We start from the raw sequence: 23,139 nt of genomic DNA, 5'->3' as shown, positions 1-23,139 counted from the left end.
GTGCCCCTTTTATTAAGTAGTACCCACAATGAGCCTATATTTTGCTTATAATTTATAAAATTGTGCATGCGAATACTAACAAATCTATACAGGTGGTGTACCTTCTTTAACGTTAGTTTATCTTATTGCCACTTCTTCTTAGCATTGGTACCCTATCTAATACATGTAATGTCAAATGATGAATTGAAAGTTTGGCTTCATGAAAATGGGCACAGAAAGGCAATACAAGTTTTTTAGTTTTATTAATTAAAAAAAAAAAATATTTTACTCAGTGGTGTAGTGAGCGGACAATTGTCCTCAAGTGGCAGGCTGATTGTGTGCCACAAGGCAGGCTGGTGACCACCAGCATCAGAGCTGCAACACCATAGCACTTGTACTCAGAGACATCTCCAGTGTTTGGCCAATTAGGCAGCCGCCTATGATCTCACACAATGAGCCAAATGGGGTAGAATAATAGCTGAGGGACATCTTTCAACTATCCCATGATTAAGCCCATGATTAAGTCCATGCTGACTAGTAGGCTGTGCACAGTCACCATTAGTGAAGGAGGGTGACAGAGGGCTCCAGCCTCCTTAGTACCTTGTGATGCACAGCAGCAGAATGCTGTGCATAGAGGGGGCAGGGACATGGTGGATCAACACATCCCCAAACAGCATCAGTGATCCAGAACTGCGTGGAGGAGGCTGTGGAGAGCAGGATATGCAAGTTAAGGAATGAATTGTGGGGATAAAGGGGGTAGGCCAGTTACGCTATCATTAACTGGCTTTACCTAAAGGGAAGGGTGCAAATCTGCCAAAATTACTGGCATGTCATCCTGGGGTGAATGCATGCCAGGCTGGCTTTCAGTCATCCAGGCTGGCTCACTGAGAATAGAACATGCATGGAGCACTTTTTCAGTGCTCTTTACAGGTACCTATTGCCCTGAACATAGAGTGAGTACATCTAATGATGACAATCCCTTGGTGTCCTCAATAGTGGGACACCAGTGAACAAATTTGAGGTGATGGGACAGGCCTTGAATTTTGGGACTGTTTTGATGAATTCAGTAAGCCTGATAAAGTGTGAAAGAGAGAGAAAGAAAGGGTGCAGAGTGTGGGAGCAACGTCGAAGGGAGAGGGAACAGACTGTATAGGAAGAGGGAGCAGATTGTATGGCAGAGCTGACCAGATGGGTGTGCAAAGTGATTGGAATGGTAAAAGGACCTTCATAGAATTATGGTTTGAGGGGTGCAATACTTGCACTCCACCTTCCCCGGCCGACTCATTACAGTTGAGTACATAAACATGTACTAAGTTACAGTTATACAGTTCTAAAAATGCCACAAAAATTAATATAATTAATATAACTGTACAATAGAATTACAAGGAAAGGGTTTATGTCCTGAGTCACCTTAAAATACACTTATTCAGAGCCGGACAGGGGACAAAATTCAGCCTGGGCATTTCTTAATCACAGCGGGCCACTGAGAAGGGAGCGGGGCCAGATAGGGTGTGTTTTGTCATCACAAATGACAAGCACACACCCTGTCAAAGTGAGCATGTTCAAATGCTCTTCCAGGACAGACCATGCGCAAAGCTCCGCTGAAGAGCTCTAGCATGAGAAAAAGGCCCTGTATTTGTTCTGCACAGCACAAGCAAGTTTAATAATATGCTTGCTCTGTGTTTGCTTGCAACTTGTCTCTGGTGTTTCCATAAATGGGATACCAGGAGACAAAAGGTCCAGGGAAGAGTTTTGTGCATGTATTTAGAGCCTGCTTGTGGGATTGCCTGTGTGTAGAGTGAGCGGATTGTGGTGTGGTATTGTGTAAATCGGTTGGTTTCAGTCATGTTGTGTTTGTGGTGTAATATAATGTATGTGTGGCTGGTTGCTGTAGAGAGTGTGTTTATAGGGGGCATAGTGTGTATAGGGGATGTAGCTAGTGTGTGCATATGGGCTGTAGAGTGTGTGTGTATAGGTGATGTAGTGTGTGTAGGGGTTGTAAAGAGTGTGTGTTTAGGGAATGTAGTATGTCTTTGCCTATAAGGAATCTAGTGTGTGCATAGGGGGCCGGTGAGGGAGATCTTTAATCTATCCTCTGGCCAAACATGGATAACAGCAGGGCCTGCGCTGTGACCTCCCCTGCTGGCCTCGACCCATGGCAATCGCGGCCCACAGGGCATTTGCCTGGTGTGCCCAATGGTGTGCGCACATATTCAGTACTGTGTCAAGGCCAATACTTGCTGTAATCAGTTTTTATTTAAAACATTTTTTCCCTCTTTTAAGCCTTTAACAGCCTTTATTATATACATAATTCAGTTATTGCAGGATGAAACTCCCTGATGAAACTTTATGTACAATGTGTGTGTAACAAACTCACAGACTGCTATCAGACCACTGCTTTTCAAATAATCTTAATTTATTTATTTTTAGAGTCAGAAAAGAGGACCTTTTGATTTCCTCAATCTTTTTCGGTCCTCACATAAGTAAATTTTATTTTTTTTAAATACATTTTCATTTATTTCTTGTAAATACATTTATAATTGGAAAAGAACAGACAGGATAAAAAAAAGAAAAAGAAAATTGGGAGCCAATAAGAAAATGTGATACAAATGGTATGCACTTTACCTTTGGGACATATCAACAATCGAGCATCTAGCTAACACGTATTAACAGTTTGTTTTAATGATCACAGGAAAGAAGTGGTAGAGGGAGGTAAGCCTGTTAAGTAAATCCAGGGATTCTTAAAAGAACACAGTAGTGTTAGTAATACACTAGAGTGGCTGTTTAGGTCACCAGCCCCACTTAGATTTCAGTGAAAAGGTATCTCGCCGTGGCTGGCTCTGCCTCCAAACTTGATGATCTCAGCCAATCCAGTGCGTTCCCATAGAAAAGCTTTAGGAGACTTTTGCACATGTGCTGCAAAACGCCGCACTGCACTAATCAGCGTCTCCTCAAAGAGATGCCTTAAATCAGAGCATCTCTATGGGAAGTGTTCAGCACCTCCATGGCACAATGTGCAGCATTGAGATAGGAAGCAACTCTAGTGGCCATCTGAGGGACTGCCACTAGAGGTGTTACTAGGTAGCAAACACATAATGTCCCTTTAAATGGGCTGACAAAGCCTGGGTCTGGAGTGGGGCGACAAGTTAAAGGCGCTGCTAGGACTTGCTACTTTTGTTTGTTTTTCTTAAATTCACTGTATTGGGCAGCTGACTTTCTAAATAGCTGCCTGTTAAGCTTTGCACTGTGCAGAGTTAGGTGCTTCTCAGTCTTCCCATAGCACAATGAGCTCCTTCTACCTCTCATCCATAATTATATTGCGCCTGTACAATCCGTAGTTAATGTGCTACCCAGCACCCACTAAGGGCTTTTTGGTGCATCCATGATTACTGTAATGCATAAACTGCAGCAGGTTACAGTATATAATTTTGTGTCTTGACTTTCTGCTGTCTGTATACTGGAAACTTTTGAATAGAGCAGGAAGGGATCTATGCATCATACAGAACAGCTCGCCTCCAGTCTGAAACATGACACCACTCTGGATAGCAGACCATAGATATCAAAGATCTGTGTAATTGCCCATAATATCACCAATAACTTGCTTTCAATAATTGAAGGAACAGTCCAACGTTAAAACCAACCTTCAATATAAATCCACCCCAAATAAAAAAAAATATTAAAAAACTCTGCTTTTATCCAGCAGCAAGTCCTCAAACGAAAGTGCTTTATGGGTTTGGAGTGCCCCCTTAATATAAATTTTACAAGGAGATAAAGTAAATGTAACAGAGTTATCAGTTTGAAACGTATTATTTTTTTATTTTCCCCATGATGTCAATGTAATCCATTTTAATAGTAGTGTGTAATAGTGCATTTAAACAATTTAAAAGACTCAAAATTACCGCGTTTTATATATATATATATATATATATGTATATATATGTGTATATATATATACATATATATATCCCAGAATAAACAACATTTTACATTATTCATGGTAGTATTTGTTAAAGAAAATCAATATTTCTTTTTAAAAAATGATAAATAGAGATATGCATGTGTCTTAGTAAGAAGAACTGGTAATAAAAAATGTACCATAATAAACCATAGTAACCATAGTAACGCTTTTAGAAAGATTCTTTCACAATTTAATACAGCAAAAGGGCCTCTAAACTTTCCTCATTTACAATGAAAATTACAAGACCATGACAAAAGTGACCAAAACAATCACTTTTTGGTCACTTTCTGATTAGGAATACAGAGAGTATAATAATGTGGCAGAAAAGCGCTTTCCGAAAACTCCTATCCCATTATGCTTGCTATTATAATTGGCCTTGCAAAGACCTCTCATTGAGCTGCATTGGGAAGTCTGTAATTTGACAGCGACAGAAAGTCAGGGAAGGCTTGCAAAGGCTCGAGACAAAAGATCTGCCATTTTGTTTTATTTGTATCTGGGCAATGGAGTGTCCCTTTAGGGATGGCATCTAGTTATAAGCTACACTTTACTGTTATGTGTAATTTCATACTGCTACATTAATGTTAATTATGTTTAAATGTAGGTGGATTTAAGAATCTATCATTTTTAAACTGGCAGCATCACTTTAAATTGTACAACTGTGCTTTATCTCACAGCCAAATCTTACACATATTACCTTGGAAATCTAGCCTTTCACCTTGAAACCATAAATGTCAAAACATAGTTTTTTTTGTCATGAATAGCATATGATAAAATTCTGAGAACACATGCATCTGGGGCTCTACTTCAGACAGATGATGATAACACAGACTTACATGTATGGTTACCAGACCCATGGGCACATATAACTTCTACATGCTGATGGGCATAGCATAAAAGTTGTTGCTCTGAGCAGGGTGAGATTTGCCATAAGGCCGGCAGGGGAGAAAGGGGTGACATTGCAGATAGAGAAGATGTAGTCTGCACCACTGTTGGGTGCAGATCACATTATATGTTCCCTCATGGTCAGAACGCTTCTACAGGAAACCATGGCAATGCTCTGTCACATTCACATTCAACGAGAGAAAGTTGGAAGAAGGTGTTTATACTAGTCGGCAGCTATCTGAGCCAGTAAGCAGCATTCCCAGGACCACCACCATTGCCTTTGCCTACTTGGATCCTGTGAAACCACAGGGTATTGTCTCTCAGTTTATCCTCCTTAGCATCTCTTTCTTAGACCAGGTGCACCCCCAGAACAATATGGGGAATATATCCCCACTGGACAACCAGGCATCATGCCCCCTCTCTTCAGAAATGTAAGCAAGGTTGGGGGTACACACTATCCATGGGGCCCCGGTGAGAAAACTGATCTGGGGGCCTCACAGTGGTTACAACGCACAGGTCAAGCCGCAACACATGGCGGTGGGCACCCGGTTTCAGGGGTCCGCAGGGCGGCAAAGCCCCCTAGAGTGACGGGCCCGGTCACAGCTTCGACCCCTGTATGTACACTGTACACAAACACACATACATACAAACACACACAGAGACACATATATACAGACACACACATACATACAAACACACATACATACAAGCACACACATACACACACACACAGACACATATATACACACCTACATACATACATACAAACAAACACATACAAGCACACATACATACAAAAACACACACAGAGACACTTATATACAGACACACACATACATACAAACAAACACACACACACATGCACAGACATACACACACAGACAGACACACACACACATACATACGCACATACAGGCAGAGAAACATTCATACAGACACACAAACATACATACAAACAAACGCACACATATATACAAAATATTTTAGTCACCCCCCTGTTTCCTACCTTTTAGATGCAGGAGGGTGACTTCCCTGGGGTCCAGTGTTGGATCAGCATGATGGGAGTCAGAGTTCCCACTCTGGCTCACTCCTTTCTTCCTCCCACGCGGCTCCTAATGGTTGCTGGTATCATCTCATGTTAAAGCGCTGACCGGCCACCTGGAAATCCATAGCCATCGGTGGCTCTAACAGCTTGGGCCACCCGATGGGCCCCTACACGTGCGGCTCCGGCGGTCGCAGGGATCCACAGGGCGGCCCCCTGGAGTGACGGGCCCAGTTGCAGCGGCGACCCCTGTATATACGCCACTGGTTGACACCCCATGCATCACATTCAGCCAACCACACCATATCACATTCAGCCAGCTTTCCCACACACTCGCGCACAATGCATAGACCCCACTCAGTCACATGCAGGGGAGCTCTGTGATACATTCCTGTGCTTCTTTTTATTGCTGTGAGTTTTATTGTTGCGGACCTCTGTCTCTTCTCTTCATACACTCTACACAAATATTATTGTGAAGATGCACTGAGGAAACGCAACACTTTTGTTTTTGTCCCCATATTTCTGAACTCAAAGATCTAAGCTGAACTCAAAGATCTAAGACTTTTTCTATGTAGACAAAAGGCATATTGCTCTCAAATATTGTTCACAAATATGTCTAAATCTGTGTTAGTGAGCACGTCTCCTTTGCCAAGATAATCCATCCACCTCACAGGTGTGGCATATCAAGATGCTGATTAGACAGCATGATTATTGCAAAGGTGTGCCTAAGGCTGGCCACAATAAAAGGCCACTCAAAAAAGAACCAAACAGAACAGTGCCTCTCATGTGGGTACCGTCCCTTATGATATGTGCATGGGTGCCTTAGTTTATGGGCCTCGACACCCCACAGGTCTTAGGGTGGCAGTTGGACAAGCTCCTGTGTATATTGGTGTTCGGGGGTCTATCTTCCATGTCTCTTGTTTCTCTCTAGGGAGCCCCTGGGGATGTGTACCCTCCTGGCTTAGGTCGCAATGAGCTCAACCCGTGCAGTCTTGAGTGGTCATCCGGCTTCTCCCAATAGCAGAGTCACAGTTTGGGGTGATACCTCTCCAGGTGGCAGTTGGAGGCCCCACTTGTGTGAACATAATAGACCAACCTTTGTAAGAAAATGTGTTTTTGTCCATGGCTAGGCCCGGAAAGAGCAAGGCGCTGGGTCAGCTAACGTGTCATATCAGTGTTGGGTATAGTGGAATCGAGCCTGTGGTGACATCCCCGCTGGGGCTGTGCAGTCCCAGTGGGTATCCTTCCCATTGAGTGGTAAAAAGATAATAGGTCTGGTCATTTTAATATTTATTTGTGGCAACTGCAGCACATCCGAAATTTACACAAAGTCTCTGTGGCTTTTTAACAAGTAAGGACCTTCCGAGGTGAACATCAGTAGCCTTGTGTGTAATATCCAGTGGTAGCAGATCCTTTGGCAGGCCAGGGCATGGGTAAGTGGTTTCAAGGCCCTTCGGTACCCCAATGTTCCCAGGCACAGGTCAGGGAGTAGTTGCAATGGGTGCTGGGCATATGAGATGTCCCCTTCTAGTCCATATCAAAGGGTAAAGCTTATCCCACTGTGAGAAAAGGCATACATGAGCTTGGTCACATGACCCCTGGTCACCATATTAGTTTGATGACAGAATGTCACCACACATAATATTGGAGGCAGCAGATGATGTCTCTCAGTGGGCTATCAGGTAGGCCATTAGACCACAGCGCCCTGTGCACCCTAACATATTCAATTGGGGTTTACCCTGGTCTGTGGAGGAGGTCATTAAAAATCGTAATGAGGATCTGGCAGAGCTATGCAGGTGACTCTTTCTGTTCTCGTAGGCCCCGCAAGCAAATGTCTTGACTGCGGCCTCTATTGTCAAGGTCCTGTGTGTGGAACACCATCTGTCCCAGCTGTGTGGTCTAGCACTCTAGTGTGGCATTTTTCGTGGCTTGTGCCGCCAGCAGGTAACTGTGGTCTGCCTTCACATGCGCCATGCCATCTGTGAGGCCTTGCAGGTCATCAAACATTAGGTTTAGAAAAAGTTACAATCCAAACAAATAACTTAAAGGGACACTATAGTCACCAGAACAACTATAGCTTATTGAATTTGTTCTGGTGAGTAGAATCATTACCTTCAGGCTTTTTGCTGTAAACACTGTCTTTTCAGAGAAAATGCAGTGTTTACATTACAGCCTAGTGATAACTTCACTGGCCACTCCTCAGAGAGCTGTTAGAGATCCTACCTAGGTCATTGCTGCCTAAAATGCATCCAAACATTCAGTGTCTCCTCCCTCTGCATGCAGACACTGAACATTCCTCATAGAGATGAATTGATTCAATTCATCTCTATGAGGAGATGCTGATTGGCCAGGGCTGTGTTTGAATTGTGCTGGCTCTGCCACTGATCTGCCTCTTTGTCAGTCTCAGCCAATCCTATGGGGAAGCATTGTGATTAGATCAGGCTACCACTTCTGATGATCAGCAGACAACTTGTTTTTTTGAAGCAAACAGCATGCAGTATTATAGTAAGGTTTTGCTATATTTATGGAGGCATGAGGGGCCCAGGGGGGCTAGATGGTGGTTTTAACACTACACCCTGTTCCAAATTATTATGCAAATTCTATTTAACTGTCACAAAGATTAAATATTTTGTTTTTCAGTTTAACTCATGGATGGCATTGTGTCTCACGGCTCTTTTGATCACTGAAAACAATCTCGGACACCTGTGATAATGAGATTGCCAGGTGAGCCCAATTTAAGGAAAAACTACTAAAGGAGGGTGTTCCACATTATTAAGCAGAGCACCATTTTCATGCAATATGGGGAAGAAAAAGGATCTCTCTGCTGCTTGAAAGAGTGAAATAGTTCAATGCCTTGGACGAGGTATGAAAACATTAGATATTTCACGAAAACTTAAGCTTGATAAGCGCACTATTAAGAGATTTGTGGCCGATTCAGAGCACAGATGGGTTCGTGCAGATAAAGGCACATTGAGGAAGATTTCTGCCAGATCCATGCATCGGATCAAGAGAGCAGCTGCTAAAATACCATTACATAGCAGCAAACAGATATTTGAAGCTGCTGGTGCCTCTAGAGTCCCACGGACATCAAGGTGTAGAGTCTTCCAGAGTCTTGCAACTGTGCATAAACCTTCCATTAGGCCACCACTAACCAATGCTCACAAGCAGAAACGGCTGCATTGGGCAGGAAAATACATGAAGACTAATTTTCAAACAGTCCTGTTCACTGATGAGTGCTGTGCAACCCTGGATGGTCCAGATGGATGTAGTAGTAGATGGTTGGTGGATGGCCACCCTGTTCCAACAAGGCTGCAACGTCAGCAAGGCGGTGGTGGAGTCATGTTTTGGGCCGGAATCATGGGAAGAGCTGGTCGGCCCCTTTAGGGTCCCCGAAGGTGTAAAGATGTGGAGTTTCTGACTGACCACTTTCTTCCCTGCTTTCCATAATAAAATCATCTTTATGCATGACAATGCACCATCTCGTGCTGCAAAGATTAACTCTGCATCAATGGCTGCTATGGGGATAAAAGGAGAGAAAGTCATGGTGTGGCCTCCATCCTCCCCTGACCTCAATACTATTGAGAACCTTTGGAGCATCCTCAAGAAAAAGATCTATGAGGGTGGGAGGCAGTTTACATCCAAACAGCAGCTCCGGGAGGGTATTCTGACATATTGCAAACAAATTGAAGCAGAAACTGTCCAAAAACTCACAAGTTCAATGGATGCAAGACTTGTGAAGCTGCTATCAAATAAGGGGTTCTACGTTAAAATGTAACGTGACCTGTTAAAATGTTTAAAAAGTTAAAATGTTGTTATAAATTTAATTGAAATAGCTTTTGATTTCAGTAAATATGCTGCAAACACAACAAATTCCAATTTTCAGTTCTTTACAACCTATAAAGTGTTTTGAAACTTACTGTGCGTAATAATTTGGAACAGTGCATTGGAAGTTTATGTTTTAAAAAAAATACTGTTATCATTAGGAGGTTTATCAATAAAATTTGAATTGTACTCTTAATAGTTGATAACATGAGCATTATGCTGACTTTATTTACATCAATTATTTAGGTAAATGAGAAAAATATAATTTGCATAATAATTTGGAACAGGGTGCATAGGCTCAGGAATACATGTTTGTGTTCCTGACCCTATAGTGAACCTTTAAGAACTTTTCTAATCTGAACTTCGGTGCAGGCCTGGTCATGATATCTGCTATTATCCTGTTAGTGGGACAGTAATCTAGGACCATGCCACCTTCATTGATCAGGTTGCTTTTAATAAATGTCATAATGTCTGGTGTCTGAATAATACATTAGATAAGAATGACTGACTGTACTTGAAATATCCAACAAAGATCCCATTTACACACTTTGAATCTAACTTCTTCCAATCCTACTTATGTGCAAAACGTTCTGATCTAAAAATCTTTATTTTAGAAAGGTTTGATTTTTTTTTGCCCGTTAACAGATATGTTCTTTTTGTAGATTGTTGTTAAAGCACCTGTTTTGCATTTAAGCAGCAGTCATAACTGCTTATGTCCATAATTTGTCTGGCAATTTACTTTCGATTAACAAACATCAAACAGATAATAGTTAAATTAAATCTCTTTCTTAAGGGAACCTTAAGAGATGTGGGCAGAGCCCCTTAAAATGCTGCTTGTGCAAAATCTGTGCACAATATTATAAACATTATTCTTTGTATATTTTTGTGGAGTTGCTTTCATAGTGTAAGTATTGTTTGACTTATTGATCCCTTGGAAGAGCCGATACTCGGCGAAACGCACGTCGGGACAGCTATTAGCAGTGGGTGGAGGGGTTTGACAGGGGATTATGCAGCAGCCGCAATAACATTACTCTCTCCCCGGTTTAGCCACCCTGCTTCGTTATTTTAACCTATATAGACAGGTAGTCGCTCTGCAAGTTCGGCTACTATCTTTAGAACTTAGGGGAAGGAGCTTTTGCTGCCACGGTGGCACAGGATGATGGGTGGACTGTTGAGGGATACAATATTGTGACATTGATAGAATCTCCTTTAGTCTCTCTACACTTGTAACCCTGTGCTACAGGTGCTATCAGCCGACAAGGGGAACACTGGTTAGCAATTATTTCCCCCTTTTTTTTGTTCCCCTCAGCTTTTTAGCGTTATTTCCTTTTTTCACTTATAGTTATTTTAACTAATTGAATTAAAAGTTATATTTTACCTATTATTTGTTAAGACCACTTTAGGGTTGCTGTAATAGTACAAGAGCCATAAGGGGACTCACTTAGATACTCTTATCATCAGTGGCGGCTCTAGACTTTGTGAGGCCTTAGGCGAAACTCAAACATGAGGCCCCCACTAACATCTAAAGTTAAAAATAGGGTTTGCATTGTGTGTATAAGGTGCTGTTGCAGAGGGTGGTAGGGTGGCTGTGGCAGAGGGTGGTAGAGTGGCTGGGGCAGAGGGTGGTAAGGTGGCTGGGGCAGAGGGTGGTAGGAGGACAGTGACAGGGTAGTGGGGTGGTAGGAGGGCAGAGGGTGGTAGGGTGGCTGGGGCAGAGGCTGGTAGGGTTTCTGGGGCAGAGGGTGGTAGGGTGGTAGGGTGGCTGGGGCGGTAGGGTGGCTGGGGCAGAGGGTGGTAGGGTGGCTGGGGCAGAGGGTGGTAGGAGGACAGTGACAGGGTAGTGGGGTGGTAGGAGGGCAGAGTGTGATAGGGTGGCTGGGGCAGAGGCTGGTAGGGTTTCTGGGGCAGAGGGTGGTAGGGTGGCTGGGGCGGTAGGGTGTCTGGGGCAGAGGGTGGTAGGGTGGCTGGGGCAGAGGGTGGTAGGAGGACAGTGACAGGGTAGTGGGGTGGTAGGAGGGCAGAGGGTGGTAGGGTGGCTGGGGCAAAGGGTGGTAGGGTTTCTGGGGCAGAGGGTGGTAGGGTGGCTGGGGCGGTAGGGTGGCTGGGGCAGAGGGTGGTAGGGTGGCTGGGCAGAGGGTGGTAGCGTGGCTGGGGCAGAGGGTGGTAGCGTGGCTGGGGCAGAGGGTGGTAGGGGGACAGTGACAGGGTAGTGGGGTGGTAGGAGGGCAGAGGGTGGTGGGGTGGCTGGGGCAGAGCGTGGTGGGGTGGCTGTGGGTGGTGGGGTGGCTGGGGCAGAGGGTGGTGGGGTGGCTGTGGGTGGTGGGGTGGCTGGGGCAGAGGGTGGTGGGGTGGCTGGGGCAGAGGGTGGTGGGGTGGCTGTGGGTGGTGGGGTGGCTGGGGCAGAGGGTGGTGGGGTGGCTGGGGCAGAGGTGGGGTGGCTGTGGGTGGCTGGGGCACAGGTGGTGGGGTGGGTGGTGGGGTGGCTGGGGCAGAGGGTGGTGGGGTGGCTGTGGGTGGTGGGGTGGCTGGGGCAGAGGGTGGTGGGGTGGCTGGGGCAGAGGTGGGGTGGCTGTGGGTGGCTGGGGCACAGGTGGTGGGGTGGGTGGTGGGGTGGCTGGGGCAGAGGGTGGTGGGGTGGCTGGGGCAGAGGTGGGGTGGCTGTGGGTGGCTGGGGCACAGGTGGTGGGGTGCCTGGGGCAGAGGGTGGTGGGGTGGCTGGGGCAGAGGGTGGTGGGGTGGCTGGGGCAGAGGTGGGGTGGCTGTGGGTGGCTGGGGCACAGGTGGTGGGGTGGCTGGGGCAGAGGGTGGTGGGGTGGCTGTGGGTGGTGGGGTGGCTGGTGGGGTGGCTGGGGCAGAGGGTGGTGGGGTGGCTGGGGCAGAGGGTACCTTATGTTTCCCTGGTGGTCCAGTGGGCGGCCAGGCTGTTTCCCTGGTGGTCCGGTGGGCTCCCTTTACAGTCTGCAGCTCCGCCGGGTGCAGAGCTGCAGACCACGTGGTGAGTTTAGTCTCGCGATCTCAGTCAGTCAGAGCGTTGCCGTGGTAACCCGCGGCAACGCTCTGATTGGGTGAGATCGCGAGACCCACTCAGTCTGCAGCTCTGCACTCGGCGGAGCTGCAGACAGGCTGGCTCTCTCCCGGGCAGGCATAGGAGGGGCCTCGCACCCGGCGGTCTCTGACCGAGGACCCGACCTGTCACATTGCCCTAAGGCGATTTAGGCGGCCGCGAGGCCCCCATCAGCTCGAGGCCTTAGGCGGCCGCCTAAATCGCCTAATTAGAGAGCTGCCTCTGCTTATCATTTCCTCTTTAGGCCAGGGCTTGACAAATTTGTTTGGAATATAGGAGCCAGCTAAAAAGTTAGGAGCCAGTAATTTTCAACGAGAAAGTGCAATTCTTAAAGGGACACTATAGTCACCAGAACCACTACAGCTTGATGTAGTTGTTCTGGTGTCTATAGCCTGTCCCTGCAGGCGTTTCAGTGTAAACACTGCCTTTTCCGTGAAAAGGCAGAGTTTACATTGCTGCTTAGTCACACCTCTAGTGACAGTCACTCAGATTGCCACTAGAGAGTTCTGGGTCACTGGTTCAGTGTCTCCAAGCTCTGCATGGAGGCGCTGAATGTTCATCATAGAGATTGATTAATGTAATGCATCTCTAAGGGAAAGCATTGCCTTAGCTGAGATCATAAAGATTGATCATCTCAGCCATGGTGAATCTGGCACGGCGTGGGAAATGGGAAGAAAGGTGAGTAAAAGCACATGCGATTGGAGGTGGCAGGTACCTAAACGTGCACACACTGACAGGCTCTCACACACACACACTCTGACAGGCTCACATACACACTCACGCTGACAACAGGCTCACACACACAAACGCTTGACAGGCACTCAAACACACATATACATACACTCTGACAGGCTCAAAAACACACACTAACAGGCTCGCTCACACACATACACACTGACTGGCTCACACACACACACTGACTGGCTCACACACACTGTGACACTCTCACACACACACACACTCTGACAGACACACACACACACACTCTGACAGACACACACAGGCTTACACACACACACACACACACACGCACACACTGACACACACACTGACAGACACACACACACTGACAGACACACACACATACTCTGGCAGGCTCACACACATACACACACACACTCTGACAGGCTCACACACATACACACACTCTGACAGACTCACACACATACACACACACATTTTTGTTTGAATTGAAACCCACTCAGCCTCCCTACCTCTTGGAGAGCTGAGAGGGTCTTTCCTGGTGTCCAGTGGGGCTGCACTCTTCCTGTGTGCGAGGGAGCAGTACTCTGCCTGTAGCTCCTCTCTGCTCCCTTGCGCACCGCCCATAATCCTCCAGCGGGCGGCTGCCTCCTCCATGCTCTTCAGGGTGGCCGCCCGCCTGCAGTATTCCCCATGGCGGCCGCCGTCAAAGCTAGAGAGTTGGCAAATCCCAGACACCAGAGCGAAATTTCTAGTCGCCGTGGCGATCTGGCGTCTCGGATTTGTCAAGCCCTGCTTTAGGCTATCTTGTACGTTTTTCTTTTCCTTAAAATTATGTACCGATTTTACACTTTAGTTTATACTTGCATATTTTTTTATACAGATTTTCATTTGACCGTTTGTAATGTATAACTGTTACTATTAAAGGTGCAATATATACTGCAAAAGTTATTGGCGATGACCCATTTAGAAGTTGGTGAAATGGATTTTGGAGAAATCTTATCTACTATGTCTCCTGGATTGTCCGTCTGGCAGTTCCTTGAGTTAGTGGCTTCACCAAAAATCCTGCAGGGGATAAGTCGTGAAAGTCTGAGCATGGCTATTCAGGATTTGTATGAAGAAGTCATTCAGGATGTGTTGAAACAGGTAGGAGGCGTTACTATTTGTCTGCATATCACCCATGTCAATGAAAATCCTAAATCCTAAACTTTGCCTATCTGTTCATTACATTATTGTGTCTGTGTATGTCTGTTCATGGTTCTGTAATTAGCACGCAATCCATATGAGAATCAAGGTTTGTGGTTGCATCTATTGTCAGTGAGCTCAATGGTAATTAGTTATGATTAATCATTAAATTTCTTTATTATTAACATTGCCCTTTCCTAAAATCCACATGTCTCTACTAAATCTACTTAGTTATCATCTGATGTAACTGTATCCTGCACATTTTCACTTCATTGTATTTTACCCACCTGTATATATTTTATTCATTTATTTATGTATTCTTATTCTCCACTAGTTTGTTATTTTAACATTGTTTTCTCTATTACAACCTGGGTATATATATCATTTGTTTCTATCTTTACCTTTATGTCTTGTCCTGTACGCTAAATTTAGTTTAGCCATCCCTACTGCATATATTTGTCTTGATTATTTAATTGTGTTATTCACCTATTAGCATATCTCTAATGTATTTTCTCTGTAATTTCTGTACCCCAATTGTTTGTTTTGCTTGACTAACCGTCACCTCATCTGTGTATAGATGCATCATAGCTTTATTGCAGGCCTATTTGGCCCTATTATCTTTCTCCCACAGCCTGAGTTAAAGGTTTCCTGCCTCACACCTGAACAGAACTCAGATGCACTCCCACACTGCCCTTCACCCACCTAAATTCAGCACACACCTAAAGTTTCTTAACCTCTCACACTTCATCCTCACTCTCCCTACTCCTAGTTTAATGTTCCAAATCAATCCTATATCCTTTTTCCCAAACATTCCTAAACAATCTCATCTTGGCCCCATCCATACAAAACTATCTCTCACTCTTGTCATTGTCACTCATCATGCTTCTAGCAGCTGATGATGTCTTTCCCAACCCAGGGCCCTTTACCTCCTCTGCTCACCCCTTGCCCAAATCATACCATCCTTGGTACATCAATCTTGGTGAAACCTCCACTGTCTTGACCTACAGCAACTCTCCACCAAACTCTTCTTCTATCCATCTCAAAGCTCATCTGCCCTAGCTCTGCAACCTCCCTCTACAACTCCACCCTCTCCTCTGAACTAGATATCATAGAACCTTAAAAAATTTTAGTGACCCCGGTTACAACCTTGGCTCACTAAACTGACCCATTACATTAAAAATGCTCCAGAACTGCTAAATGCTGCAGGAGAAAGTCTCATACTGCATTTTACTTCCTCCACTGTAAATGTATGCTATGCTTGTACTTCTAAACCCTCATACCCACTCTCTACGAAGAACCAATATCTCACCCAACCTGCCTCCCTCCTCTGTTCTATGTTCACTAATACCCACAATGCCAGCAAAGGTTTCGACTCTGCTTTGGTCCTCCAGCCCCACCAATTGCTCCCTCAATCCTATTCCTTCACATCTCACTCACGCTCTGTTTCCTCTTGCTCTGCCCCTCACTAAAATATTTAATCTCTCCATCTCCTCTTGCATATTTCCTTCACCCTTCTAGCACGCAACCATCACCATGATTTTAGAAAAGCCCAACCTTGACCCTAACTCATCATCCAACTGCCACCCTATCTTGCTTCCAAGATCCTCAAGAGAGTTGTGTATGCTAGACTGACCGAATTCCTGAAATCCAACTCTCTGCTTGACCCACTACAGTCCGATTCCACGCTCATCACTCTGTCGAAACTGCCTGACCAATGTTTACAATTATTTAATTTATGCTAAATCCAGTGGTTACTACTCATTAATTCTCCTTACCTTTCTGCTGTTTTCGAAACTGTTAATCATCACCAATTTCTTATCATACTACATAATCTTGAGCTACGTGATTCTGCTCTTTCCTGGTTTTCCTCCTCCCTCTCCCAGCATTATTTCAATGTTTCTTTTTCTGGCTTTTCCTCTTATCCACAACCCCTCGGTGTTGGTGTTCCCCAAGGTACTGTCCTAGGTTTATTCCTGTTCCCGATCTATAATGCTTCCCTTGGTAAACTCATCAGCTTTTTTTGGCTTCCAATATCATTTCTATGTGGATGACACACAAATCTATCTTTCCTCTTCTGATCTCTTGATGTTCCTCTTGACTTGTGTGTGTGACTGCCTCTCTGCTATTTCTAACTGGATGGCTGCTCACTTTCTTAAACTTAACCTGTCCATAACAGAGCTTCTCATCTTTCCACCCACCAGTGTTGCTACTCATGTGTCTGAATGAATTATATCCTACCCTTACCTCTTGTGCCACTTTACCCCACTCCCTTTGAAATGTATGCTCGTTTGAGCAGGGCCCTCAACACCCTCTGTTCCTGTGCGTTCACTTGTCTTGTTGCAAATACTTGTCTGTTAGTCCACCTGTTGTACAGCTCTGCAGAATTTGTTGGCACTTAATAAATAATAATAATAACTGGTTATCTTTTTTTTTCAGGGCTACCTTCTTAAGAAAGGCAATTTACGGAGGACGTGGACTGAGCGTTGGTTTATACTGAAACCCAGTTCCTTGTGTTACTATGTTAGCGAGGAATGTAAAGAACAGAAGGGGAGTATTAATATAGTCAAAGACTGTGGAGTTGAGGTTAGTATTTTCATACATACAACATAAACCTGCAAATAATAAAGCATTTTTGGAAAGATTTATATGAAAAGACAGGGACTGATGCTAGAGATTTATTTCTGGGTGGTGACAGGGAATAAGTTTACCTGTTCAGTAGCAAACAACCTTTAGGTCACGACATTCGCCCACACCTCTTACGCCCAACCACCCGACTGAATACCCATATAACAGTAACAACTAGACGCACCGCTCAATGCCCTAAGGAAACAAAGACCCACACTCTACCCAGAGTCATTGACGATGAACCGAACTCCGGACAGAACTAGGAAGAACTACAGGCCAGTATAGACCCACGAAGAGGACACTGGCCAATTAAATAAACCCCTGCACGAAACACCAACAGACACCCACCTTAACACACTCAGGGTTCACTCATGACATGCTCTTGAGAGGATGACCACCGAAACGTGTTGGATTGCCCGTCCCTAAAAGCAAGGCCGCTAGTTAAGGTAAACAACATAACACCAGCACGGGTAAAACAAACCGCGAGTAGAACCTCACAGAAATAGTATTGGCATAAACAGATAATGAGTCACAAGAGTTAAATAATTCCGCACCTATCCTTACAAGGTAGTAAAGGACCAAACGCAAAGCTCAACTATTACCTTTTCAGTTTTGTTACATAATGTAATGGACTGTTAACCAATGTTTAAATATGAACTGCTTTGCACCCAAAAACGCTGCACAACGGTCTTTCAAATGCCTATCTCCATACTTACTGATACCCACCATACGTAACATCCTACAAAACAGGCACACGCTCACTCTAAAATAATGCCCACCCGCTTGAATCTACACACCTCTACGTAGGCAATCACATGCTTTCACAACTATGTTACGACATGTCAGCACTACCTTTCTCATTAATCAATTATGAACCGCGTGACGCTATATGATTATGCCTAAAGGTTAATGTAACAGGTTACTATTCCTATAATAATACGATGTGCCACAAGCCTATCCATCCTGAATATAGACGCTGCATAGCTATCCCCACATAACCTACTAGGTATCTACCCCTGCAGTAAGAAGACCTAACCTACCTTAAACTAGATTGGTACAGACGAACCACACTATGTTTTATCGACCACATGCTGTACGTTGCAGTATTTTTCATTTAGCACAACCATTTGCACTCTATAACCACCAATAATGGATATGTTTTCAAATGCTGTAAAAGGAGACACTGTTGTTGAATTTTGAAAGATGAAACAATGAAACAATTTAACACAAACAACCTTTAGGGTGGAAATGTAAAGTTATGGGCTGTAGCCACCCATAGCCCTTATCCTACGTCTGGAAGTATATGCAAGTTGTCTTTCCTCCAAGTAGTGCAGTAGATGATTTAGGTGATGGTTCACTATTGGTTGATCACTTGCTAATGAACCTTCAGTATTCCTAACGCTATAGTGTTCCTTTAAGCATTGCCACTTCTAAGGACCTGTAATATGTTCAATTATCTTTCACATAATTGTCTTAGATTTTGCATGCTGGGTACACATTATCCTGACATGTACTGCTGCAGGCAGATAGTTAAGCATAAGAGCCACATTGAAAAAGCCCACATTGGCATATATGTCATTGCTCCTGAGATTTTCTAGAAAAATATCTTGGACCTGATAAAGAGTACAAACATTGGATTGATTTTTACTGAAAATTGCTTGGCAGGAAAAGGCCACTCGCTGTCCACCACCCGCCCTAGACCCAAGCCCAGTATCAAGCTTCCAGTAAGTGGACCTCTCCTACTCCAGAGAGTCTAGCAGGTACAGCTGTGTAGCTCTTACAGGAGCTAGTGATTATAGCCAGTATAGCAATTCGAAGCAGGTATAGCTGGTATAGCTGTTCCCTAAAATCACGAGACGAGGCTGCGTGTTGAGGGTGAAGTGACTTTAATGGGGCCACACTTGGCTTTTTATGACAGTCCCCATGCAAGGGCACTCCCCCCTGGACCTGAGAGCAAACCACAGTAGAAACAAATACACAATCACATTGGCTCTCATATCCAGGACACTCCCATACAAACTAGGTCAATCCCTCTGTACCTGGATGATAATTGAGTCAAGTACTGTATTAACGCAATTATCTCCAGACACAAAAACACATTTTTATAAAACCCCCAAAATACCTTTAAAACATACAATCCCCCCACAAAGCCCCGATCTGGGTGAACAACATATCCAAAAATCACCCAGATCGGTTCAGAGGTCCGGGAATTTCCTGGAAGTCATAGTTTTGGCCGACCGCACACATGGTCTCATGCCCAAAACTGTTACATAGAATCGCTGCTAAGCGCCGCTGGGGACCGGCCGGGAACCGCAAAGTTTTCATGCCGAAAATAGTTCCAGGGCATTTGCGGCTAAATCCCCCTGAAGTCTATTCGCGGTTTTGGTCCATGCGAATGGCCGCTAGTGAGCTAGCGTTCAGTTCTGTGGAAAGTGCCGAACCAAGGGAACTAGGGGGAATAAAATATGGGTCTTTACAGTCACTGACCTGGCCCATAGTCTTTTAGCAGGAGGCTGGCAAGGAGGCCCCTCCAAAATCCCATGGCGAGGTTCACATATCTTCCCCCCAAGGGAAGACTAACCAAGTACCTATGTTTGGTTTTAAAAATTTCGTATTTTAGCACCTTTATATCATATGGTACTCTTAAATATCCTAAATATTGTAATCAGTCTGTAATTATATTTACCAATGTGTTTTTACATTCATATGTCCTCAATGTCTATTTACCTCGTATTTTTAATATGTTTGTTTTCCTCCCTTCCTTATTACTTAACCGTATCCATAGTTTTAATCCTATTCTATTTCTCATTATCTTGTAAATGCTCCTTTCTATATTCCCCCATCCCTGTACTACATTTCCCATAATCCTGAGAGGTAAGGGGTCTCTCCTAAGCCCTCCCTCTTCTCCTTGTCTATGGAGTTTGAGGAATGGTAGTTGCTATAGCAACCCGGCCGACCATGTGACATAGGTCGTACCCGCCCCCTTTTTTCCCCTCGCACAGCTCCTACTCCTCTTGGTCAGGTAGTCTCCGGTGCCAGGCTCTGTCCTGTCTGTCCCAGGTTGCTGTGTGGGAGTACGTCACCCTTGGTCGCTTCTTTGCTCCCATACAAACTAGGTCAATCCCTCCTCTGTACCTGGATGATAATTGAGTCAAGTACTGTATTAACTCAATTATCTCCAGACACAAAAACACACATTTTTATAAAACCCCCAAAATACCTTTAAAACATACAAAACCCCCACAAAAGTTACATCCCCTGATAGCCCTGATCTAGGTGAACAACATATCCCAAAATCACACACATCGGTTCAGAGGCTCAGGAATTTCCTGAAAGTCATGGTTTTGGCCGACTGCACGCATGGTCCCATGCCCAAAACAGCTCCATAGAATCGCGTATAAATGCCTCTGGGGACCGTCCGGGAACCGCAAAGTTTCCGTGCCGAAAATAGTTCCAGGGCATTCGCGGCCTGAAGTCTATTCACAGTTTTTATCCATGTGAACAGCCGCCAGTGAGCTAGCGTATGGAAAGTGCTGAACCAGGGGAACCAGCAGGAATAAAATATAGGTCTTTACAGTCGCTGACCCAGCCCATATTCTTTTGGCAGGAGGCTGGCAAGCAGGCCCTTCCAAAAGCCTGTGGCAAGGTTCTGTTCGCCACAAGTCTCTTCCAGGTATAAGGGAAAGGCTTGCAAAGGCTGCACTTCAAAAGAAATGCAGTATTTGCAAGCTCTTTTAAGATATACCCCCAATAAATACATGCGTAAAATAAACATGCATGTATTCATTGGGAGGAAAAATTGTGAATTTCAACTTTTATTTTTATTTTTTTAAATTTGTGTGTAATGGTCCTTTAATACGAGTACCTATCTTCAGTCATTGAAGCACTTTGGATAGAAATTCTAGTGTTTGTCTAATTGCAATCCTAATCTTGGTGCAGGTATGGGTGTCTGCTTTACAGTATTTACATGTAATTGATTGGACTTGCATTCCTTTCTTTCAAAGTCAGACACTTTATCTGTGTAGTGCAGTAAAACATGCAGACAATGGTCTAGGTCGACTGTTTTCTGGTCTCTTACCTAACATTTAAGGGGAACTTGAGTGCTCTCTATAATTCAATTATGCAGAAGTGTAGTACACATGCAATCACTTATTATGAGTAACTTCTATTAGGTAAACATACATGAAGCAAACGATAGCTTTTATGGAAGCTGTCATACCCATAGTTACTTTAGTTATTTCTAAAGAGCGTCAGATTCCTTTTATACATTCAGCTTGCAGTTTTGCAAGCAAATGTATAGATTGGGGGGGAAAAACTACTTTAAAATATTATTTTTCCAATCTGTCTCTTAATTCCTTAGTAGAAACTTATACCAAAGAATTGAGAGACAGGAAGAGCAGAAGAGACCTCTCACAGGAGGACCCCCATAGCAACCACAGTGCACATGTGATGGTACACTACTCCATTCAGATGCTGGCATGCTGGCAATGAAGCCAGCTTGTCTGCATCATGGAGAAGGTTTGCCCTGCTTGAGGAACTGTCCCCAAGAAGGGCAAAGCAACTAACTGCTGAGGAGGAGCAAAGAAGTGTAACACCCACCTCTTTAAGTAGTTCAAGTGTGTAGTAGAGGCCCAGGTAAGTAGTAACACTTTTCCTTTAATCTCAAAATCTTAAAATGAATGACACTCATTTAGGTTTGATTTGATTCTAAACCCACAAGTAATTTAAGAGTTCTGTGGGTGAATCAGTGGTGAAGGCACAAAAAGTATAAAAAATTTAAATGGAGTACTTATTCAGGATATTTGTGTTTAATATAGACTTGCAAATGTAAACTCTAAACGGTGACACAAATCAATACTGTAACAGTAATATTACTTAATAATATGTAATATGCAATAATAATAAGAAGAAGTAATATGCGAGGAAAATTGACAGTTAACAATCATGAGATGCTTTGGTCCTTGATTCCTGGCACACGTTAAAAAAGAGATAGGCCTGAGAATCACAAGTGCCTTTGTAAAGGCAGTAGCTGGAAACACTGCAGGCAGAGGAGACAATACCTGCCTGGAATGAGAGAGTTGTAGCCTGGTCAAGGGTGGAAGAAGTCCTTAGCGACCCCAGTCAAGCTTCAGCGTGTTCCAGGGCCCCAGAAAGAGGACCTGGCGGAGGTACTCAGTTGGAGTACAGGACCTCTGTCACAATATTAATTTACATAATATTTATTTATTTATTTTGTAGTGAAGGTACAATTAGTGAACTCTTTGGTAGAGTGTTGGATACAGACGTGAAGCATGGGATTAAAAATGACCTTACCTTGGTAAAATTGGATTAGATTTTTTGTTGTTTTTGTAGTGAGTGGTTGCACTCCAACTTTCCAGAGTAAGTCTAATTTGTTTATGTAGGATAACTAAATGAGTTATGTTAATACATTTCATAGTATACTCTTCATAAGTATTTTTGCTAGAAATATGTGTGTCTTTTTTTCTCTCATAGATACTTCCTGATAGGGATGGGAGACGCTGCATGTTCTGTGTCAAAACAACCACTAAAACCCATGAAATGAGTGCATCAGACACAAAACACAGACAAGAATGGGTGACAGGTATATATATGTTCTGATAACATACTGTGTCAAATTAGAACAATGTTATGGAATGTAGAAGCTGTTATTTAAGCCTAATGGACTTTGAGATTCTCTGCTGCTTATTGTGATTTAGGCAGTAGCCGAATACTAAAAAAAAAACATACAAATTCTAACAGGGCATACTAATTTCCAATCCAGCATCAAGCCGGATCAGAAAAAGAAAGGAGAAGATGCAGACAAAAATTCAAAAGTAATAAATCAGTGGTTCACACTTTATTAGACTTCAATGATGGGAA

At 44.1% G+C, this 23,139-nt stretch overlaps 1 protein-coding gene across 3 annotated transcripts in view; it reads left to right on the top strand.

The window, feature by feature from the left end:
* The window catches only part of DEF6 (DEF6 guanine nucleotide exchange factor), a 48,885-nt gene that overhangs the window by 4,100 nt on the left and 21,646 nt on the right, over positions 1-23,139 (top strand). For all 3 annotated transcript variants that reach the window (XM_063453074.1, XM_063453073.1, XM_063453077.1), the window contains exons 4-6: positions 14,377-14,595; positions 17,071-17,217; positions 22,753-22,861. In XM_063453074.1, the coding sequence (XP_063309144.1) occupies positions 14,377-14,595; positions 17,071-17,217; positions 22,753-22,861 (475 nt within the window). The remainder of the gene's footprint in view (positions 1-14,376; positions 14,596-17,070; positions 17,218-22,752; positions 22,862-23,139) is intronic.

The sequence above is a fragment of the Pelobates fuscus genome, chromosome 1, assembly GCF_036172605.1.
Source record: "Pelobates fuscus isolate aPelFus1 chromosome 1, aPelFus1.pri, whole genome shotgun sequence".
Lineage (NCBI taxonomy): Eukaryota > Metazoa > Chordata > Amphibia > Anura > Pelobatidae > Pelobates > Pelobates fuscus.
The sequence above is the reverse complement of the archived record's forward strand: the minus strand, read 5'-3'. Positions and strand labels throughout refer to the sequence as shown.